At 36.9% G+C, this 20,630-nt stretch overlaps 1 protein-coding gene across 1 annotated transcript; it reads right to left on the bottom strand.

The window, feature by feature from the left end:
• Positions 1 to 12,081: 12,081 nt before the first annotated feature.
• CENPW (centromere protein W) lies at positions 12,082 to 20,051 on the bottom strand. Its single transcript, XM_054822356.1, has 3 exons — positions 19,850 to 20,051; positions 14,735 to 14,848; positions 12,082 to 13,032 (listed from the first exon to the last, which is right to left on the bottom strand). Exons 1-3 carry the CDS (start codon positions 19,937 to 19,939, stop codon positions 13,006 to 13,008), a joined length of 231 nt encoding a protein of 76 aa, XP_054678331.1. The 5' UTR covers positions 19,940 to 20,051; the 3' UTR covers positions 12,082 to 13,005.
• Positions 20,052 to 20,630: the final 579 nt, after the last annotated feature.

Here is a 20,630-nt window from a genome sequence, read left to right as displayed (position 1 = left end):
CTTCCAGAAGAGGAGTCGAGTTTTGTGTCTCTCTGAATTTGGGATGAAGCAACTGGCAGGGCTCTGTGCCAAGAAGGTGTTGGCTGCCACCATGGCTGTACCCACTGTGGGCTTGGAAGAACAGGAAAGTGGTTCTGTTTATTTTTAGTTGTTTTCTTACTCCTTCTTCTTTTGAAGAAATTCTTATAAAAACGTTTATCTTGTCATCATGTGTAAATTATGTAGTATATTTTCAGTATTAGAGGGTTATGTCCACCCCACTGTGGGTTATATATCAAGATTCCTGCAGCTGTTCTGAAAAGTATTTTACTCTGAAGATACTCCAAAGTTCTGGTTGACTTGAGTTTGGAATAAGGATTTTGCCATTATATGCTTTATGAGAGGGAGACTGGTAAATGTCTGGACTTTGGAACTGACTTTGTGATATTTGGACCGCACATACACATCATGTGGTGAATTAGCATGTGGTGTTCTTATGCAAACAATAAAAACAAAACAAAGAAAGAATTAAAAGTGAATTTAAGAAAATGAGTTTCAGCATATGACTAAAACAATCCCATAATAGCAACAACTTTGTGGTAAAGGTACGTACTTGCCAAAAATATCTGCTAGTGTGGAAGCCTAGTATTCAAACCCCTCAATTTAGCAGCAGTACAGATGCTGTTACTTAGTTAACATGGAGTATCACAGAAAAATTAAGTGCAGTCTGGAGACTGCGCTTCAGAGCAAGATGCAGTAGTCAAACCTATGGGGGCAAAATCTTGCTCCTATTTTCAGCAGTATAGATCACTTTGTATGACTGGATTTACACCAGTCTAAATGGGGAAAAATTGGCCCAGAATGTACCTACGGGGTGTGTGGGGGGGGAAGTTAATCCTAAAAGGTAAAAATGATGGACCTAAAAAGTTCTTTATCTCAGCTAATTGAAAATTTCCCTTCAGCAACCACAATGCCCAATCGGCCGAGCCCCTAAGAAAATCTAATGTTTAAAGGCAGTGACAACTGCTCTTATTCCTGGAGACAACATACATAATTCTACATTCTTTAATAGAGATCTCTCAAATGTTAATGACCTGTTATTTACCTCAGTTGAACTAAGATTTGGATCCTACTGCAGAACAGATAACAGAGAAACAGAGAAAGTAGCTTGCCTGTCTGAATTATAACTGAAGGCATCGTATCGTAAAGAAGTTATTGTCTGCAAACTTTTAGTAGTTGGCTTCCTTTCAGATCAAAGGGCTTCAGTTCTTAGAACCACTTATATTGGAGATTGCATCTGTTCTTCCCGGACTTTTCCTAAGGGGAAGGGTTTTCCCCAATGCACTTGGTCAAATCTTTCATCTACTGCTTATGTTCTGTACAAATATGGTATTTCACTCCAACAAAACAAAAACTGAACTTCAGTAAGGCTGTATTATTTATTACACTTATATAATTCTGCAGCTAGAACCAGTCAACTACTGTGAAATATTTTCCACAAGTGTTAATTCAGACTTTTGAAAAGAGAGAGAGAGATATATATATATTTCAGCTTGATTTTTCCCAAGTTAATGAAATGAAGTTTATCATCAGGAATATGGATTTAAGCAATTTAAGCACACTTCACAAAGTGTTTACTGAAAGGCATGTTTACATCTGTCTTCTGCAGGCTTCCAGCTAAGAATTATTACATATGTTCAATCAGGACAAAGAAACATAACATGCAAACTAACTGGCTGATTACAGACTGCTGCCTTTCAAATGGCAATCAGCGAAAACAGACGGCTGATCAGTGAGCTAAAAACCAAGACTCACTAAGAATATTCAACAAACAATTCTGAATGGTGAATACACTTGAAGAAATTGAATTATTCATCAACAATTCGTGGCAAAGAAGGAAAATTTTGTGAATTATCTGCTCAAAAATGTTTTAAGAGTATTGCAAGCTGCAACAAAACATTTAAATAAGATTCATTTGCTGTTGAAAAGAAATATAATTAGAACAGTTAATGATAAGAATTTCAGAGTTACTACAAAATTTGATCAATCAGCACAAGACAGTCTTATAGGGTAACAAAATCTAATTTTTTTATCCGAGAAACCAAAAAAGACACTTGAAACTGAAAAGTATGGAAACAGGATCAAAATTATTTTTTTAGTTCCTTAGGATGCCTTCCTCTGTTATTTTACTATTCTACTTAAGGGATATATTGTAATGTATATGAGCCAACAATTCTAGCACATGTTTGAATAATAGATTACCGTGACCTAATAATGATAATTTAAACAATTTTTGGCGAGTCTCCATAGATCGTGTTGGATTCTTTTTTTCTCTTAATGATAAGGAATACTTTCAAACAAGCATTCACACACAAAATTGCAACAAGGTTTTCAAACCCAAAGACTTAAAACCCATGTTGTTTGCAAGATTTAACACGACTAATAAAACTTTGGGTTGACTCATTTACACAAGCTCTTTATTTCTGGAAAACTGTATTTACAGTGTTAGGTCAATTTTTCAAATCTATCCCCAAGCATTGTGCTAGAAAAAAAAGATTATACATAAACCCCCATGTATTAAGGTAACACAAATGCTCTAATTTACAGCAAGTCTATCACAGCAGCAGTTATAGTGTCGTGCATGATGGATGGGTAGAATTCCATCTCATTTGCCTAGTGCTGGAGCTTGAATACTCACAATTAGTTTCACTACTGGCTTAATAGAAACTCAAGCAAGACTGGAGAAAGACTACGTTAAACTAGTGTAAAGGTACAGTTTCAAACCAGTTTAGAAAGTATGAAACAAAAAAAAAGCTTCCCTCTTTATCAATTACCTCCTACAATGTTTTAGTTATTAGATCTCTGCAGTTAACAAGGTAGGGAGAACCTTGCTTCTTACTGTAAATAAAATACTAGGAACAACTTCCCCCACAGTTTAATTTTCCATAAGAAGCAGAACTTGCTTGTGTCTTTTATCAACTCCATCTTAGCCTTGAAATTTGGGGTGTGGGTATGTATAGGAATTAAAAAACTCCACTGAAAACAGAACAAATTTGACACTGCAATTCAGAAACATCCCCATGCCGACTGTTCCACTTACGTGCTGAACAACTCTCAGAGAAAATGTTTTTATGTGTTTCTTTATATCCTCAAGAATGTCCTCCTCCAACAGTTCACATGTCTCTGGTGTAGATTAGTTATGGACCTTTCATGCTGATGAGGTAATCCCCTTAATGTACTATACACCATAGGATATCCTCCTCCTCTGTTTCATGTTCTGACATTGCTAAAGGTCAGGAAAGTGTTTCATGTGGGGCTAGACCCTATTTAAATGGGAAATTAAAAGAACAGATCAAAATTTGTTTTTCCTCTCCATTTCCAGCGATAGTACAAGAAGCCTAGGTAAAAAAGGATTGAGAGTGCATCTTGTATTAAAAGTCATAGTTTTGCTCAAAATTTGATATTAACCTCTAAAGATTTATTTCCACTATAGTGATTGGTAACATAGTGGTACTGATATAGTAAGATGAGATCCATACTGTAACTGCTAAGAAGTTTACTCACAGAAAATGTAGACTTCACATCAAACAGTAACAACATAAAAATAATTTATGTTGAATGCAAAAATTACTGCTCTAAACACATGACTTTTATTAAAAGTATACTTCCTCTGTAACAGAGGCATGTAAAAATTAAATTAACTCAGAAATAAAGATATTTTGTTACACAAATTATGTCTCAAACATGGTCCACATTTCTTTTCAAGAGGAATGCAGACAAGAGTTAAACTTACTAAGCTCTAAAAATATTATACACAAGCTTTTTAACAAACACTATAATTTTACATGGAATTTGCAAGAGAAAACTTGAAAAAAGTTGGTATTTCAAAAGCGTTTCTTTACAATTAGGAGTACTTCGCTTGTTTGTGCAGTAACTTTATGTTAGTTTTTTTAACAAACTGATATGCGTACAATTTTTAAAGTCCCATTTGTGGTACATCTTTAAACATTCAGCCTCTAATTTTTAGAAGTTCTCAACATGTATTCCTCAGAGAAAAAAATACAAAGAAAATGAAAAAAAAGTTTTTCAATCAATAATTAACACACTAAAGAAGAAATTAAATTGTCTTTGTTCATGTTTACATTAGATCTGATGCTTTCTTTTTTTTTGCTAATAAGAAAAAAAAGGGTTTGGGGGGCTTGGGGGGGACGGGGGTGGTGGTGTCAGGACATGACACGAAACATTTCCACAATTTTTTAGCAAAAGCAACAGCATTGCTAACAAAGGTTCATCTTGTGAATTCTCTCCCCAAAGGACCATCTAAGTTTGATAAGGAACACAGAGCATTTGCGTCACCTACGCTTTTCGCTATTTAAAGCCTGGTACCTGTTGGTATTATTGTTTAGGTTCCAGTGTAAATGTTCTGCAACACTGCAACCATCCTCTCCTCTCCCTCTCTTCTCTTTAGCATTGAAGTTAGGGGTTGGAAAAAGAGGAACAGAAAATACTGGGAAGAAACTCTGCTTAGTCTTCAAAATTAAGAATATTAGGAAAGTTATGGAAACTGGAAGACTTCTCTGGGAGATGAGTCATAATTGGATTTTCATGCTTGAATAAAGGAATATGATATCAAATATTTAGCAAAAAAAAAAATCTATTGGCCCCTGTAGTTAGCAAAAAAAACCCCAAACCCAACACTAAACAAACCCAACGCACCCTGAACACAAATTTAAAATAATCTAACAAAAATCCTCTCCATTCTCAACCGGAGAGTAGCCTGCTATTTTAAATTGATGGGTTCTTCAGAAAATAAGACATAGCCCCAGGTAGTCTAAGCTCCATCTGGAGTTTTATACATTAGAAAATATCTACAGTATCTGAACTGTAAAATAAAAAAAAATAAAATCTAAATTTCTTTAAAGTTGTATACATAAAATCCACTACATGTAGAAAAGGTCTTTTATCCATCAGAACAAATGTTTTAAACCACAATTAGGAGAGACAAAATAATACCTTCTTGGTAAATCACCACATTTCTAACACATCATTTTAGAGATACATGGCCTGCTTCACCAGGAACTTCACAAAAACAGCCATTAGAAGAGTTTTCCTTACAAGAAAGGCGTATCCTGCTTATCCCATACTCTTCCCTTGTGAGTGAAAGTGGGCAAGCAAGAAGTAGGAAAAAGCCATGTTAGCAGAAATATCCAAGGTACAATTCAGGTCAATACATGAACATTTGTTTTGGAGAAGTTCGGTGTAATTAAGCATCTATTCTACCCAAGTAAAGATGATTTGGAAAGGTGTTTTCTTTTTATTTCCAGGAAAACCCTGCAAAAGATGCTAGGTTCATGAAAATAATATGCCAAAGTAAAACTGCTGTGCTTGCACTCATCCTGTGTTTTTAATATTGCCTATTCTTCCAACTCTTGGCTATAGCTGCACTGCCAGCTAGCTGTTTAGCAAGTAAGTTCAACATAAAGCATGGTAGCATGAACAATAACATTAACAATAAAATTTGTGTTTGTAGGTACAAAATTACAGTACAATTAACACCTTCTTGAGCCAGTAAGTTATTCCATACCTTGTTGAGACTTAACTTCAAAAATGGCAGTCAACAAAAAGTCTCATTAAACCCTCAGTCCTACTTACACAATCTCAATGTTTGTGTTTATGCTACATATATACAGAAATATTAAAGTGAACAGGGTAAAGTAAGCAATGATATTTCAGAAATCTTGTGTAAGGGATACTGGCTGCTATGTTTGGTTTCTCCCTGAAGACCAATGTTTTTGGGGAACATTTAATATTTGAATTTTACTCACAATTTAGTATAAACTAAAGCAAATTTATTAAAATATTCTATATTAATGTCCATAAAAGCACAGCAAAACCTACAGGAAAGGTTAGGAAAAGCTAGAAAATTCTCCAAGGCAGACCTGCTATAGAATCATGTGGAGAGACACCAAGGCCCTTCCAGTACTGATGTCCACAGAAATTCCCCCAGGATGTTATGGATATAGCAGTGTCTCTCGCAAGAGCTAGATATTTGCCCAAAGCAGATGCTTACTTCACACACCCGTGGCTAGCAGGAGAGCACATGCCACAGAGCCACAATAGGTGAGACCAGGGGAAGTGTCATATTCTGCCTTGACTGGGAGACTGAAGCTTTCTTCTGCACAGCTATCTTCTGAGACAGTGGAGTGAAACTAATTTCAGATCATTTGTCTACAAGACATTGTATAAATCTGAAATAATACCAGTGATGGGGCTAGACTGTGTTTTTTTCCTATTTGGAACTGTTCTGAGCCAACTATTTTTTCTCTCCTTCCCATTTTATAAACTTCAGTCAAATAGATGTAAAGAAAGCTTCACCTAGCTGTTGATGGCTCCTTTGAAGCTTTTTCCTTAAATTCTCTTAACTCAGTATACATTTCAAAGCCAACAGACTGCTGAAGGATTCTTGTACTAACTACAGTGCCTATTTATCAAGTTAACCATCTTTGGTAGTTTTCCCATCTTTCCACTAAAAAACAAACCCCACTCCCCCAAAAAAACCCCGCAAACCAACCCAAAAAAGCCCATGAGTAGTGGTGAAGAGAGATTCTCATTCTTAATTCTGCAGCTACTTATAGATAAATACACACTTATTAATCTATGACAAACATTTATAGGTGAACAACCTTTTGGTCATTTAAACATTTAAATGAAAAATGCATTATTGCCCAAATTCACATAAAGAATACTAATATGCCTTCAAAGAAAACTGACAGTTAATCCATTCTCTTGGCAGTAGTGGATTTTTAAATGTTGTTGCTGCCCTAAAACAAAACTTCACTATGCTCTCCAGTCTTATCCAGACAAGGAAAGGGAAACAATAAGGAAAACAAAATCAAGAAGAATTACCAAAAAGCAGGTAAGTTAATTTACCTGTACTGTGACGTATTTTGCAAAATTTTAGTAAACATGGAAAAGTTTCCTGTAAAACTCTAAGACCAAGCAAGATGAACTTTTGTCCACTTCTGATTTTTCAAGGTTTACTCACATGAATTTGTGGAAAAAACTTCCAGAATAGGCAACAGGAAAAGTACCGTCAAAATTAATTACCATGTGGAACTCTGATGACAATTTAGGAAGATATTCCATATCCCAGAAAACCTTAGGTAAGCTGAAGTTAAGGTTGAACAGACACAGCACTAACTTCACTGGAAAAAGTTTTAGGAGAGCATTGTTTCTTAGACTATAAGAAAACTACTACCTTACCCCAAACACAACCCTTTAAATTTGGAAAGCGCGGGAACCCACAATAGAAACTTTGTGAAAAACAAATTGTGAAACTACAGAAACACAGTTAAGGTTGGCCAATCATTTACTATGCCGCATGCTTACCTCTCCCTTTTCCTTACTGCTCCCCCCTCTTTTCTTTAAATTAGGATCTGTCTTTAATTCATTTTTAATTGCTAACCAACCTTCAGAAATCAGTAATATTTAAACAGCTAAGCAATTTCGGAAACAGCATTGTACAGTTTTCTCTGAAGCGTGAAAACAAACTAAAGAATAAAAAATTTAAACATGTTTAAATGTAACCCACCAGTGTGTTAACTTTAACTTTTACCCTGTGATTACCATCCAACAGCTAGAACTAGAGGCTTGCTCGTACTAAGATTTCGACTATGCAGAAGAATTTTAAAAACTGGCTTACGTGTTACTTAAATGTTTTCCTTTGTCTGGTTTATTTATAAAACTTGCGCAAATCTCATTAAAACTGATTTTGGTTCTAATCTGTGTGTGTACTTACCTGCTGAAGTTAAACAAATGAAAAAAATTCACCAGGCTGTCAATTTTACTGGTTAGCACAAATACAATTAGACCAATTTAAACCTGATAAGGGATTAGTATCTCCAGCTAATCCAACCCTATCTTTATTACATTTATTTGGAAGTGTTTGCCCTTTATAATTTTTGATTCAGGATCTGTTCAAGTGCCAAAATATATATCTTTCTGCGCTTTCTACACACTTAGGAAACAAAATAGGAGTCTCTGTTTCTGTAGAGCCTGACCTAGTGCTAGGAGGTTAAGAGCCAGCCACTCCTGTAGGAAGTGCTTTTGGTTTTATTTAACTGCTGCAATCACATTATTACCCAGTAGTAAGGCTGTGTCTACATTTCTTTTGTAAACCAGAAGTAATTTTAGGGCTGTTTAGGCGTTTTTCTACGCTCTACCAAGTTCTCCACACACTGAAATCATTCCCCCAGGAAAGTAAGAAACTTGATCTTACAGGTATCACATGACCCGAAAAGATCTTTCAGCAGTTTGGTCAGGATAACATTAATAACCCAGCCTACAGGAGAGTATTATGTAGCAAAGCCCGTGTGAAATTGATGAATGTGGACTGCAAAGAAACTGACATACCCCCAACATTGTTCACCAAACAGTAAATGAATGAATTCCAACTGACTACATCTGCAGAACCAGGAGCTGTCAGGTGGGAAGATTCTTCACCAACTTCCTCAAAAAGCAATTCTGTATTTAGTACAACAAGAATGCTGTTGGCATCTTCTCGCTCTAGAACCAAAACTACTCAAACATGTAAGAAATTTGTTCTATTATGTTCTTCTATCATATCCAAGTAGGCTACCACAACAGCTACAAGTACAGTACCATCAAAACATATCAAGGAATCTATAGTAGAAACATATATATAGGATAGTGAACTGAAAAACGACTATACACAGCGCTTTGAAACAGTCTGAAGAACTTAAATTTGACATATAGTTTACAGCTCTGGAATAAGAAATTTTGTTTTACTGTAATCAGCACTTTTATTTGAAATATAAGTCACACCTCCTAAATATATACTTACAATCATAGGTCACCTCAAACCTCTATGTATTTAGGAGTTACAATGCCCTATCATTAGTCGTTCGAAGCTGATAAAAGACTAATGGAATGCTGAGTAAGCAATTCCACCAACACGAGCTGTATGTTTTATAGTTAAGGTTGCTATATGAGCAACGTCCTGTAGAAAAACCTCCCACATAAAACTGCCCATAGAACATACCAGTTTCTAAAAACGAGGCTATGTTGTACAAATAACTATAGACCTATAACTAAAAAAAAACCCTCAAACCTATCTGATGCTGCAACATTGAGCTTCAAAGAAAGAAAAATCTTCAAGATCCATCAAAGCCTCGCATATCTAACTTTTACCCTCTCAGCCTGGATCACCAAAACACTCTTTTTTGATGTAAATGGGAATTATTTTAAAACATTAATTGCCCTACACACATCAGCAGTGCAGGCTTGGTAGTCTTCAAAAAAATATCTGGAGGTGTCAACTTTTTAGTAGGAATAAACACAGTATTTTCTCTAATGGGAAGTTACTGCAGGGAAAAAAAAGACAGTTTTTGCTCTATCCCCACCTTATGGCTAGAAAAAGAATTTTCCTGTTACAGCATACATATTTCTGATTTTTTTTCCTTTACTGTATCACTATAGCCAGAGAATATTTAATGTTTGCTTTAAGCAACTTAAGATTCTTTTTTAGCAACCATGCACTCCTCCACATACAAGCACAACAAAAGTCTAAGGCATAAATGTCCTCTCTAGCACCTGTGTTGATTTTCTGGATCAAAAAAGCAGACTTAATGATCCAACATAATTTTAGATTCAAATAGAACAGTGATTATTTCAGCCCTGATCCACAAAAGTATACAAGTTCATATAGTCCTGTTGACTCCATTAGGAGTTAAACAGCTAGATCTCTCCACAAATGTAACCTTCGCTAATATACCATTCTTAAGATTCACACTTTTAAAATAGTTTTAAGCCTAATAATCAGATTATTTAGGCCACTCACAAAATATTAAACTTAAGTGCCCTACAAATTAAAATAAAAGTATGCATGAATTGAGTTTTAAAGTTTTCACAACTATCTTGTCTCTATGCTTATCTTGCAAGCAAAATGATGTGGCCATGAGAGCTAGAATAGTGCACACACTTCACGAGAAGACTTATTCGAAGTTGGCAAATCCTCTTTTGTCAGTCACGCTATACATGAGATGAAAAAAATAGCAGCACCACCACCCCATCAGGGAAAACACTCTCTTCCCTCATAGTCACCTGCTTATCAATAGACATTTTTCTTCTTCTTTTGTGTTTTAATCACTTGTGATACCACTCACTGGCCCAGGGATTAACATTAGCTACACAGAAAGCTGAAAACCAAGACAAGGGCCACTACAAGTACTTTTGCCAAATTCTTCTGTTTCTTCATATTGACTTTTCCCTTTTTCATTGATGGTCATAATGAAAGAGCAGGGTAGGATGTGTAATAGATGAACAATGGGAAAGCTGCAAAGACAAGAGAATGGAAAAACTGGATAATGTCTTAGTGTGCCTTTAATTTTTTGGGGGGTCTATCCTGCTTTCCTGAGGAAATGAAGAGTCATAATTGTATTGTCTGAGCACCTCTCCTTCCCAAAATCTCTTGAATCTTACCTTTAAAACCAGAGGAAATTCAACAGTGAGTCAATAGCCTCAATGGTTTCTGAACACTAAATTTCTCAAGGTTTCATCAAAACAGCTGAGTAGAAGAGCACCTTATTAATGCATCAGCATGACTCTTCCCCCAGTAATCCTTTTTTCCTACTAACAGCAGAGGATCATCGCAGGAATTAAAACAAGAGAACCCAACTTTATTAGGCCTTCTACCACAGATCTAGTTTAAAAAGACATTTTCTAGAACAACGTGCTTTGATGTTTTGTCATTAGAGATTCACTATCAGAAAATAGATTATTAGTATATTCTAGAAAGTTTATTAATTGGAAGTGTTCATGGGTATTTAGACAACACTGCTGTAAGGAGTTTTGACTTTAATAACCCAGTAAGGAGTATTGGGTAGAGAAGAGACCCTACGTATATACATGGAGGAGTACAGAAGAGCTGTCAAACAGGATTAACCTTATGGTGAACATTCAAGAAGAAGATACTAGCAAAACACAATAGCATTGCATATTTCTGAATGCTTAAACACACTGCATCAACCATGTTAATTTAAGTAAGCATTTATTTAAAGTTTAAGAGAAACCTGAAGACTTGCCAAGCTATTCAGGTCTTCTGAATACCTGCCTGCTTTAGCCGTTATGAAATATTCACAAAGTACTGGCAATCTAGTGACAGGACACATTCTGACTCAAACTTCTTAGGGCTTATTAAAAAAGTCCCTCTCCTATATATATAAAAAAAAAAAAAAGGCACCTTTTTAACCATGAATACAGGCCAAGAACATTGTATAAAATATTGTAAAAGTACACTGATGGCTTGTTTTAACCTTTCCTTGCCCTCCCTCCCCAATGGTAGGTGATCATCCACCTACTAAATGAGAATGAGAACGTTCCACTAAGCTCAAAGTGGATCTTGCTCCTAGGCAAACAAAAAAAAAAAAGTTTAAGCAGATATCAAAACAAGTTCCAAAAGAAGGTAAAGCACTCAAACAACTGTACAATGAGAAGAGATATGTGGTTATACAAGACTATAAGAAAATATTTCAGGGAAAAATTAAGAGAAAACATTACTAACAAAGAACAATCTAGTGTTGCAATAAAATTGTTATATCGCAGACAGTAATTACAAAGAAAAATATAAATACCTAGTCAGATCTCTCTTATTGCTGAGAATGTGGATTTCTTTGTAGATTCCAAGGGAGTAAGTGAAGAAAATGCAGAATAAGGAATCTAGTCAACGTTACAAGAAGCAGACTGAACTAAGCCCTATGAGTTAAGTTCAGCAGAAGAGTCATCCTTCCTTTCTGCATACTGTAAAAAGATGACTTTTCACAGGTTGTAAAGGATTTTAAAAAGCACATACACATGATGTGAAATTTGAAGTTCTGGCATTGCTCCAGTTTCCCTAGACTACAAAAATATTTATAAGTTGCAATTCTTTTTTGCTGAGTGCCTAGAATATACTCAGTAACATGTTAAACAAAATTAGAGTACTGAATACATAATGTTTTTAAAAATTCTTTAAGAATAGCTCATGGTGCATATGAAGGATCAGTTACCACATATTCCACAAAACTGTATTATCAGCTCAAACTGTGAGATTCAACTATATCTTTATTAAAAGATTTATTAAGCAAAGTATTCAGCAATCATTTAAAAATATCAGATTAGGAATGGAATATGATTTTAAATTAAATAGATATTTTCATAAAATGTACATTTCCAGACTTCTGACAAGCTAGAATGACACTCAAAAGGTGGGAGGAGGTAGCTTGGCACTCACGCCAACTTATCTTCACTATTTGTACAGGATCTAACTTCAAAAACATCAGCTGTGCCAGATCTTTTCTTTTCCATAATGTGCATCTGTCCACACCAACTGAATTAGAGACCACCGACTTGTCTCATATACCATATCAAACAATAGGCCAGCTTAACAGTTCAGAGCATGATTTAGAAATACAAAATATGTATTCTTTCCCCAGAACACACAAGTTTTAGCCTACTTTTCAAAGTAATTTAAAAAATATTAAGACATTTATAAATAAATTGAAGCCAAGAAATTTAATACACTAGTTTCTACAGCGATTGTTTTGAAAGCCAAGATTTTGTTTAGCTAGTAAATCTGCTTTGAACTGTATAATCTATAATGGATTTAGTGAAACCTGCATTGTTATTACTGTTCTCCTTTAAAAGTTTCATACTCCTAATAATAAATGACACATCATACATCAAGAGTGACTATGGTATAGGCATTCCTCCATTATTATGGAAGAAATAAGGTACATCTAAGTCTTAAATGACAAGTGACACACATTTTAAAGTTATGCATGAAGGGTATGAAAAAAATAATTTAAGAATCTTACAATGTATTTTTAAAGAAACGGCAAGATACTCAGAATCAGGAGATAGACATCAATAAAACTAAATACTTCCACAAGTGCAAAAGCTGGCTCACAGGATCTCACGTTAGTAAGAACACACAGAAAAACATGCTTTGAAATTCCAGTGGTCTGTTTTCTAGCCTCTGCTTTTCTTTAAAATAACCTGCAAAAAGAAAAAAGTATATTTATCACTGCTTTTATCACTACAATCCAGGCAGCAGTAAGAGATCCAAAATGCTATGCTACTCAGACCAAAGGTTCACCTAGCCAAACAATCTGTTTCCAAGAATAGTCACCAAGGGTAAAAGTCTAATGAAAAGGTTAGAAATAAAGCAAAAGCATACAGAAAACTGCCATACCAGAAAGTATTTTTTTTTAAAATAGGAACATTAATAACCAAGAATTCTGTAAAATTAAAGGCTTATTTAAAAAATGAATGCTGAGAAATGGCAATAGCACTCTCAAGCCCTCAGATTTCTTGAAACTCTTACCCCATTAGACCTAGACAAAAAGAAAAAAAAATAATTTGCAATTATACAGCTACTATGCTCAATTTTTGTTTGTAATGCCTTATTTCTTTCTATATCAAGAGTGCCCAGACCCTTGGAAGGACATTTTTTGGTTTGGAGTTTAAGTTGAAAAATGAACTTCAAAGCCCAAGTGGGACCATTTAAGTGTTAACATTATTAAAACACAGGCAGTTTTTCCTTTCTTCTCATCTTAAAAAAAAATAAATGGAGCACAAAAATGTTCAAATAACGTTAAGATTGCAGTTAAAAAGAAATTACAAATGTGTAAGATTCCAACTGTAACATTCACTTGGCTACCCTACACATCCTGTATGTATTTCTGTTACTATAGCAATAGAAAGTATCAAACTAAACATTTCACCAGAGGAAAAAAAAAACAAAACTGAAGATAAACAGAAGCCACAGGACCCAAATATCAGATAGTACTGAGTTGTGTTCTTCCAAGTTGCCCAGCAGTAATAGGTGGTTGAGCAGATAACTCAACAAATTAAAGAGACTGAGTTCCTTCATGAAACCTAGGTAAAGCAGACATATCCTAGCGAGTGAGATGAGCTACATACAGAATACAAAAGGATTTCAGTCATACTATGGCAGTTCTCTTAATTCTTTCTAGAGAGAGAAAGCTGTATAACACCTTCCTCTTTCCCTTCTTTTGCATGTACACAAAACTTACCATGCTCTGTAATGAAGAGGATTCCTCCTTCAGACATTCATAAGCAATTTTGGTTATGATGAACTACCCTGATAGCAATCCACAGCTTAATCCTCCCTTAGTTCTTCCCTTGCTGAACACAACATCACACCCAGTATCTGTTTGTTCAAGTAGTTTCCACACAATGGTGTAAGAATCCACTGCAAACATTTTCAGACTAAGCGGATAAAGACTGAAGGTGTAAGATATCTGAACCTCTTTGAACTATTTCTCACTTGTTCCATAAAGCTTCATTTGTATTACTGAAGTTAAGACAGCATGTTTCCTTGATATAGTATCATCTGAAATAAAGATCCTCCAACTTTGGAATTTGCTCCTGTTCCCAGAGCTTTCAGCCCATGGATGGTTGCTGGTACACTACTGTGTAGACTTACCCATATATTGAAACTATGAATTTAAACATGGAATAATCAAGAAAAATAGGGCTATATTTAATAGGGCAAGGACAGTTAATTTGATGTCTTGGTAACAGTGAATTATGCTAATGATAAAGAACATTACATTTCTGCACGTTTTGGATTATAAATAAAAACATATCAACAATAACAGAAAAATTTTGTATATGCTGTCATAATACATTTTACATTAAACAAAAAAGAAAAATATTTAAAATGCTTTATTACCTTTGCTGCAGCTATAGTGTGCTCAGGTTTAATTATTTTACTTTTGTTCTCAAAAGCATTTGTCCTGGCTGCTTCTGCTAGCCGATGGAGAAACAGTAAGAAGTTCAAATGCACCTTTAAAGAAGGAAAAAAAAAAAATCAAGGAGGACTCAAACTGTTTAAACAGAGTTTGTTTTTTTTAAAGCTTCATTGTTTGAGACACAGGATTCACATATTAGGCTGCTTCCAAATTCCTGAAAGGTGTTCTCAGGAAAACAAAGTACCACTCAGTTCAAGTCTTAATAAATTCCCAAGAAATTCCTTACTGCAAGACTCTTGTAAATATAGTTTTAATTTAGTATACTTAAATCGTAAAGGTGCTCTAGAAACGATCATACAAACAACTGATATAAGAGAAATCAAATCTGATTTTTATTAGCAGTTTTTTATGATTTTTATTAGCAGTTTTTAATAATAAAATGTAAACATAAATATCAGAGAATAAGGAGGAGTCTTTTTGCTTGCTAGTAAATATAGTTAGCTTTCAGTGACTACAATGGCCAGACTTTTAAAGAACAGCAAATTCATCCCTGCCTTATCACCAAATGGACCACAGACAAGTTCAAGGACTTCTGCCCCTTTCCAGTGAAAAGGAGCATTGACATTAATTTCTCCAGAACAAGAAACTCTCCAATGTCAGGAGGTTCCATCCATTTTTTCCCAGCTCATCACTGACTTAACCTTTTTAAATGAAAAGAATCGATAGGGCAGTATTCCGTTCAATACAGAACGCTGCTCTGCTAGTACAGAAGCAGCAAAAATTTCAGCAGACAAGGAACTGCTCCAACTTGGGCTAAACACTACCAGCCAAAAGGACCCCTGTGTAATAAGGGACCTATAATACAAACCTCTGGCATTATACAGACATTATGTGAACTATTTTAATAGTCCAACCTGAAAATTGGTAATTGTACCTTTTGTAAATTAAACTTTCAAACAATATTAACTTTGCTATGTAAAGTGTACAAAAATACTTCTTAAATCAAGAGCTCAGAAAAATATTACTGAAATATATGAAAATTTTATTTATATGAATTAGGTGATATACTTATTCTGCCATACCTGATCTGCAAAGCCTAGAAATACTTTGGCAGTGGATTTGCAGCACAAAGAATCTGTTAGAGGACATGCATTTCAGTGTTCACATGACAAGAAATTTAGGGTTTTTTTTTAATCTCCTGAACTAAATGAAGCCAGTGTGCAACAGATAAATTTACATAATCATTTGGAAGCATCTGCTACACAAAAAGCAGATGTTCTTGCAGATTTATTTAGCAAAATATCAAAGCCATTTTTAAACTAGTCTTTAGTTATTCACACAGAAATAATCTCCGACAGAATCAAGCAGTGGCACTAAAATAGTGTTTAACTTTAGAACTCTCATTATTAGGCTTATCAACATGGATGTTAGATTTCTGGAAACAGCCTGGAGGAGAAGAGGGAGGTGGAACAAAAGCTTCCACGTTTACAAGTCCTCCTGCTGGGATACCTAAAGGTAAAAGTGTTAATTTTAAAACTGCCTTTAAAAACTGCATCTTGTCTCAGAATCACTGTACCTTTATTTTCCTATTTTCAAAGTGAATTGCTACATGTGGAGAAGCTTCCCCTGAACCCTATAGATTTAAACATAGTCACATAACTAAAATCAGAACATTGCACAATAGAGCACACATGTTAATAAATATTCCAGATTATTCAAGGCAACAGAGAAAGGGTAACGAAAGGCAGAATGACTGAATATCATGAATGGGACAGTTACTGACAAGTACCTAAGTGGTACCACATTTGTTTAACGATACTGCTTTACTACGTATTAGATTATTGTCCCTCCACATAAAATTTAAAAACAGTTTTGAACTACTCGTGAAAACCACCTTACACAACAGAATGCTTATTTCCTATAAAAGAGAGGTTGTAAATTTTTAAGAATGTATGTAAAAACTCACAACACTGCTTGCAACTTCCACACACCTGTTCAGCAGAACTAATGAATACTGGGGAGAAGCTCCATAATTTTGTTTTGCTGCCATAACTTCAGAACAATTCTTTAGACTGATAATTTGCCTTCAATAGCCTTATTCGTCATTCTATGCTGATAACTAAGAAAAAGGGGTCATTCAATGCAGTACTTTAAGCTTCTTCTGCAATGTAAATACAAACTTGCTCTTCTAGCATAAAACAAGCAGCTGAGTTTCTGCTTTTCTTCTGTAATTTCAAACTAGAACAGTTTGCAGCTTTTTCTTCTCAGACCATTGAGGGGGGAATATCTGAACTTTGGTACCAAAATCTTTACCACTTATTTTCAAAAAGGTAAATAATTGAGTACTAAAAGCATTGGAAAAACCTTAAACACTATTCCTATCTCTTCACCTACAGACATTATCACACTCCTTCAAAAAGCAGCTTCTTGAGAAAGTTTGATGAAATTTGTTAGCTACACTATACATAGAGAAAGATGTTAGCACTTAGGAAATAGGTTCTGAGAAAGCTTCAGATTTCAAAAAGAGACTTGACTGAAAGAATCTGAAAAGTGAAGAAGAAACTCCATTCAGGTATTTAACAAAATTGTCTGAATTCTTACATCTTCAAAAATTATTAGTTAACAAACACATAAGACAACATTGGTTTATCAAGGAAAAATAATCACTGGAAGTCAGGAGAAGGAAAACAATCTGATTATGTCATAAGCCAGGTAGGCAGACCTTCTCACTGGACTGGCCAAGTACCACAGTAGATTCAAACATAAAGCCCGGATCATTCAGGAAGCTAGCCCAGAAACTGAACTAGCCAATTCTCATATTTCCCTGCAGAAGACACAAGCACTCTTCTCAAAATGTATATGGTTTTGTCTTGTTAAGACAGCTACTATATAAATTTCTAAAGTATGCAATCTAATCACTCTTACAAGGTTTGTAGGAAATAAGAGACACTAAAAAACATACTATCAAAAGTTTTTACTTGGTTAACTACAGGACTAAACTCCCCTACCCCCCCTTTTTTTTTTTTTAAATAAAGCAAAACTCCAGATGCGTTGATTATTTATTCATAGAAATAAAGAGCTAAAGAGCTGTCAGTCACATGCCTAGATGAAGACCATCATGGACAATCACCACCCCTGGTCATTCCTGTTCAAAGATAAAACAAAAAAGGCAAGCCTCCTTACATTAAAGGCCATTTAATTTGACATCACCAGAAGAGAGAATCTAAGCTTCCACCACATTATTAAAATTCGTTCTCATCTCATCCTTTGTGTTGTAATGAGTATTTGCATAGCCATATTTTAAGCTAGATCAGATTGTTGTTGTTCATTAGTTTCAGTCAATTCAATTCAATGGTTGTCTTTGCAGCCTACAGAATATTAGTGCCAGGACAAGGAGGAGATGAGAACCAATGGCCAATATTTGGAGGGATGTCCCACTTCCCCTTTTCAGACAGCTGCACTACTGCCAAATTAACATGACCATGGAAACACAGACCAACTGTTACTAACAACTACAAAACATTTTATTGGTGTTTGCATAAGTTTGATTAGTTGACTACTGCATTCCAGAGTAAGCTTTGAATGGGTCTGATGATGAGTAGCAAGGGGCCAGTCCATCAAATATTCCAAGGATAGCAAAAGCAGTAGGAAGAGATCATATTTTTATTAGACCAATTAGAAAAAATACATATTGCTTACATTCAAATGTAAATCCTCTCATGCAACTACTACATTCCTTGATATTAATCTCATTATATATTTCTTTAATTTTGCATATTTATATTTAGCTTCATGTATCCAGACACCAACCTTCAAGATGCTGCAAAACACAACTTTTATACACATGAAACACAGACTTACAATTCAAGTCAGGGACCATGCTAGTATACAGTATACATTAATGCTCTGAGAATCACACACACATTTGAAAACAAGGGGGCATGACAGTCAAGGAAGCTAAGCCTATTATGTCACTTCAAAGAATTTTTTTTTAATGCACAGATTTATTTGTTTTTTCAGTATGGCAGCTACCACAAGCTCTCTTGAGGTCAGGTTTCCTTGCTGTAGTAGAGTAATTTCTTGGTGAGACAAACCCTTCCTGTACCACAAATCCCTTAATGCAGGTCATAAGGAATCCAGCTTTGTTGGCCTCAGTTTTCTGAAACTTGTTCAATATGGGTCTGTTATCCCTATAGCTTTATGGCAGGATCCCAACACCTTACTCTCCTCATTAGATTACTAACAAGACTTATCAATCCTTAGTTTTGGACAGAGATTACTTAGATGGCCTTCTACAAAAATATGATTGTTCAAGATGCCTTAACAGCTTAACAACTGGTTAATCACAATTCAGCTGATTGGTGTCTGTATACCAAAACTGCTCTACGTAAACAACAAACATCTGCATGTTACACCACATAATCCAAATTCCTATTTCTTAGTCCATCTACATCAAACTCTGAACGGCAGTGTGTACATGTAGTGACACAATGCATCAGCCTGCCCCTGAATCCCCAAACTCACTGTCCAAAATCTACAATACAGTAGCCACCAGTAAAGCAGAAAGCTGCAATTACTACTTGTTAGTATTTTATTAGACTAACCAATCGTTTACCTCCCCACAAACTTTGCCTCCCCTCTGCCTGTAGGTCACTGCAGAAACACCATTAGTAGTAACTTGACATCTCATTACACCCAGCAACTCCGAAGTGCTCCTGTGCACACAATCCATCGGTCCGTGTCTTTCAAGCGATAAAACATTTAAAGACAAAGTGTCCCCATTTAGGGACACCTGCCCCTAGGTAACCAGAATAGCTGCAGCTGCCTGCCATGGCCAAAAGCACAACTGCTCCCGGCCCTGCGCTACGAGCCCAGGCTCCACGGGGGAGTACTCATGGAGCTGGACGATTCGGCCCTTGAGCTCACCGTGCTGCCCGAGCTGCTGGGGACGGCAGCCGGCTGCCTGGAGCAGGCCCTGACCCCGCCGGTGCCCAGAGAAGGCAGGCTGGAGGCTGCCGGGGCCAGCGCTGATGGGCGGAGCGGCCCGCACCCAACTCCAGGCCACGCACTCGGCGCCCGCCCCTCTCCTTCCTCACCAGCAGGTCGGTGTTAGCCGCCAGGCGTAACTGAGGCTTGTGCTTCTTTATTATTTTCCGCAAAGTGCCGCGGGGCGCAGTGCGCTTCATCCTCTTCCTCCTCCTCCTCCTCCTCCTCCTCCCGCTGAAGCCGCTGCCGCCGAGAACGGGCCCAACGGCTCCCGCTCAACCGCCCTCCGACGTTCGAATCCGCCGCCCTGGCGCAGGCGCGCGCCGGCCGTGACGCACTTCCCAACGGCCGGGCGCCCTCCGCGTCCCTCCCCGCTCCCGCCGGCGCGGCCCCTCCCGCCAGAATGGCAGTGGCGCTAAAGCGTTTCTCTGGAAACCGCATGAAATCGTAGTAATTCAGGGAGAGCCGCACGGCGCCTCTGCCCTGAGCGGCCGAGCCGCCGCGGAGAAAGCTGAGAGGGAAAAGAGGCGCCATCCCACCTGCGCTTGCGGATCTGCGCTTCCGTGCCCTTAACCGGGCACCGCCAGCCGCGGTCCCTGCCCGCGGCTCTCCGAGCCCCTCGGGCGCGCTGGGGCTGGGGCTGGGCCTGGCCCTCGCCGCTGGCCGCCGCCGGCAGGCGGAGGCTGTCAGTCCCAACTGCAGCTATTGCCGGCTGAGAAGTGACAGTCCCGTCGCGGAGGTTGCGTACCGTACGTGGGGCGAGCATTGCTCCCCGAGCTGATGCTAGATTTATAACGGGGCCCCAGACGGACACTGCGACTGTCGTTCCCCTCGCAAGCACCTGTATGTCAAACTGCTTCTCTCGGGAGCTAACGGAAACTCTGTTTTAGC

Source organism: Grus americana, chromosome 3 (genome assembly GCF_028858705.1).
Source record: "Grus americana isolate bGruAme1 chromosome 3, bGruAme1.mat, whole genome shotgun sequence".
NCBI lineage: Eukaryota > Metazoa > Chordata > Aves > Gruiformes > Gruidae > Grus > Grus americana.
The sequence above is the reverse complement of the archived record's forward strand: the minus strand, read 5'-3'. Positions and strand labels throughout refer to the sequence as shown.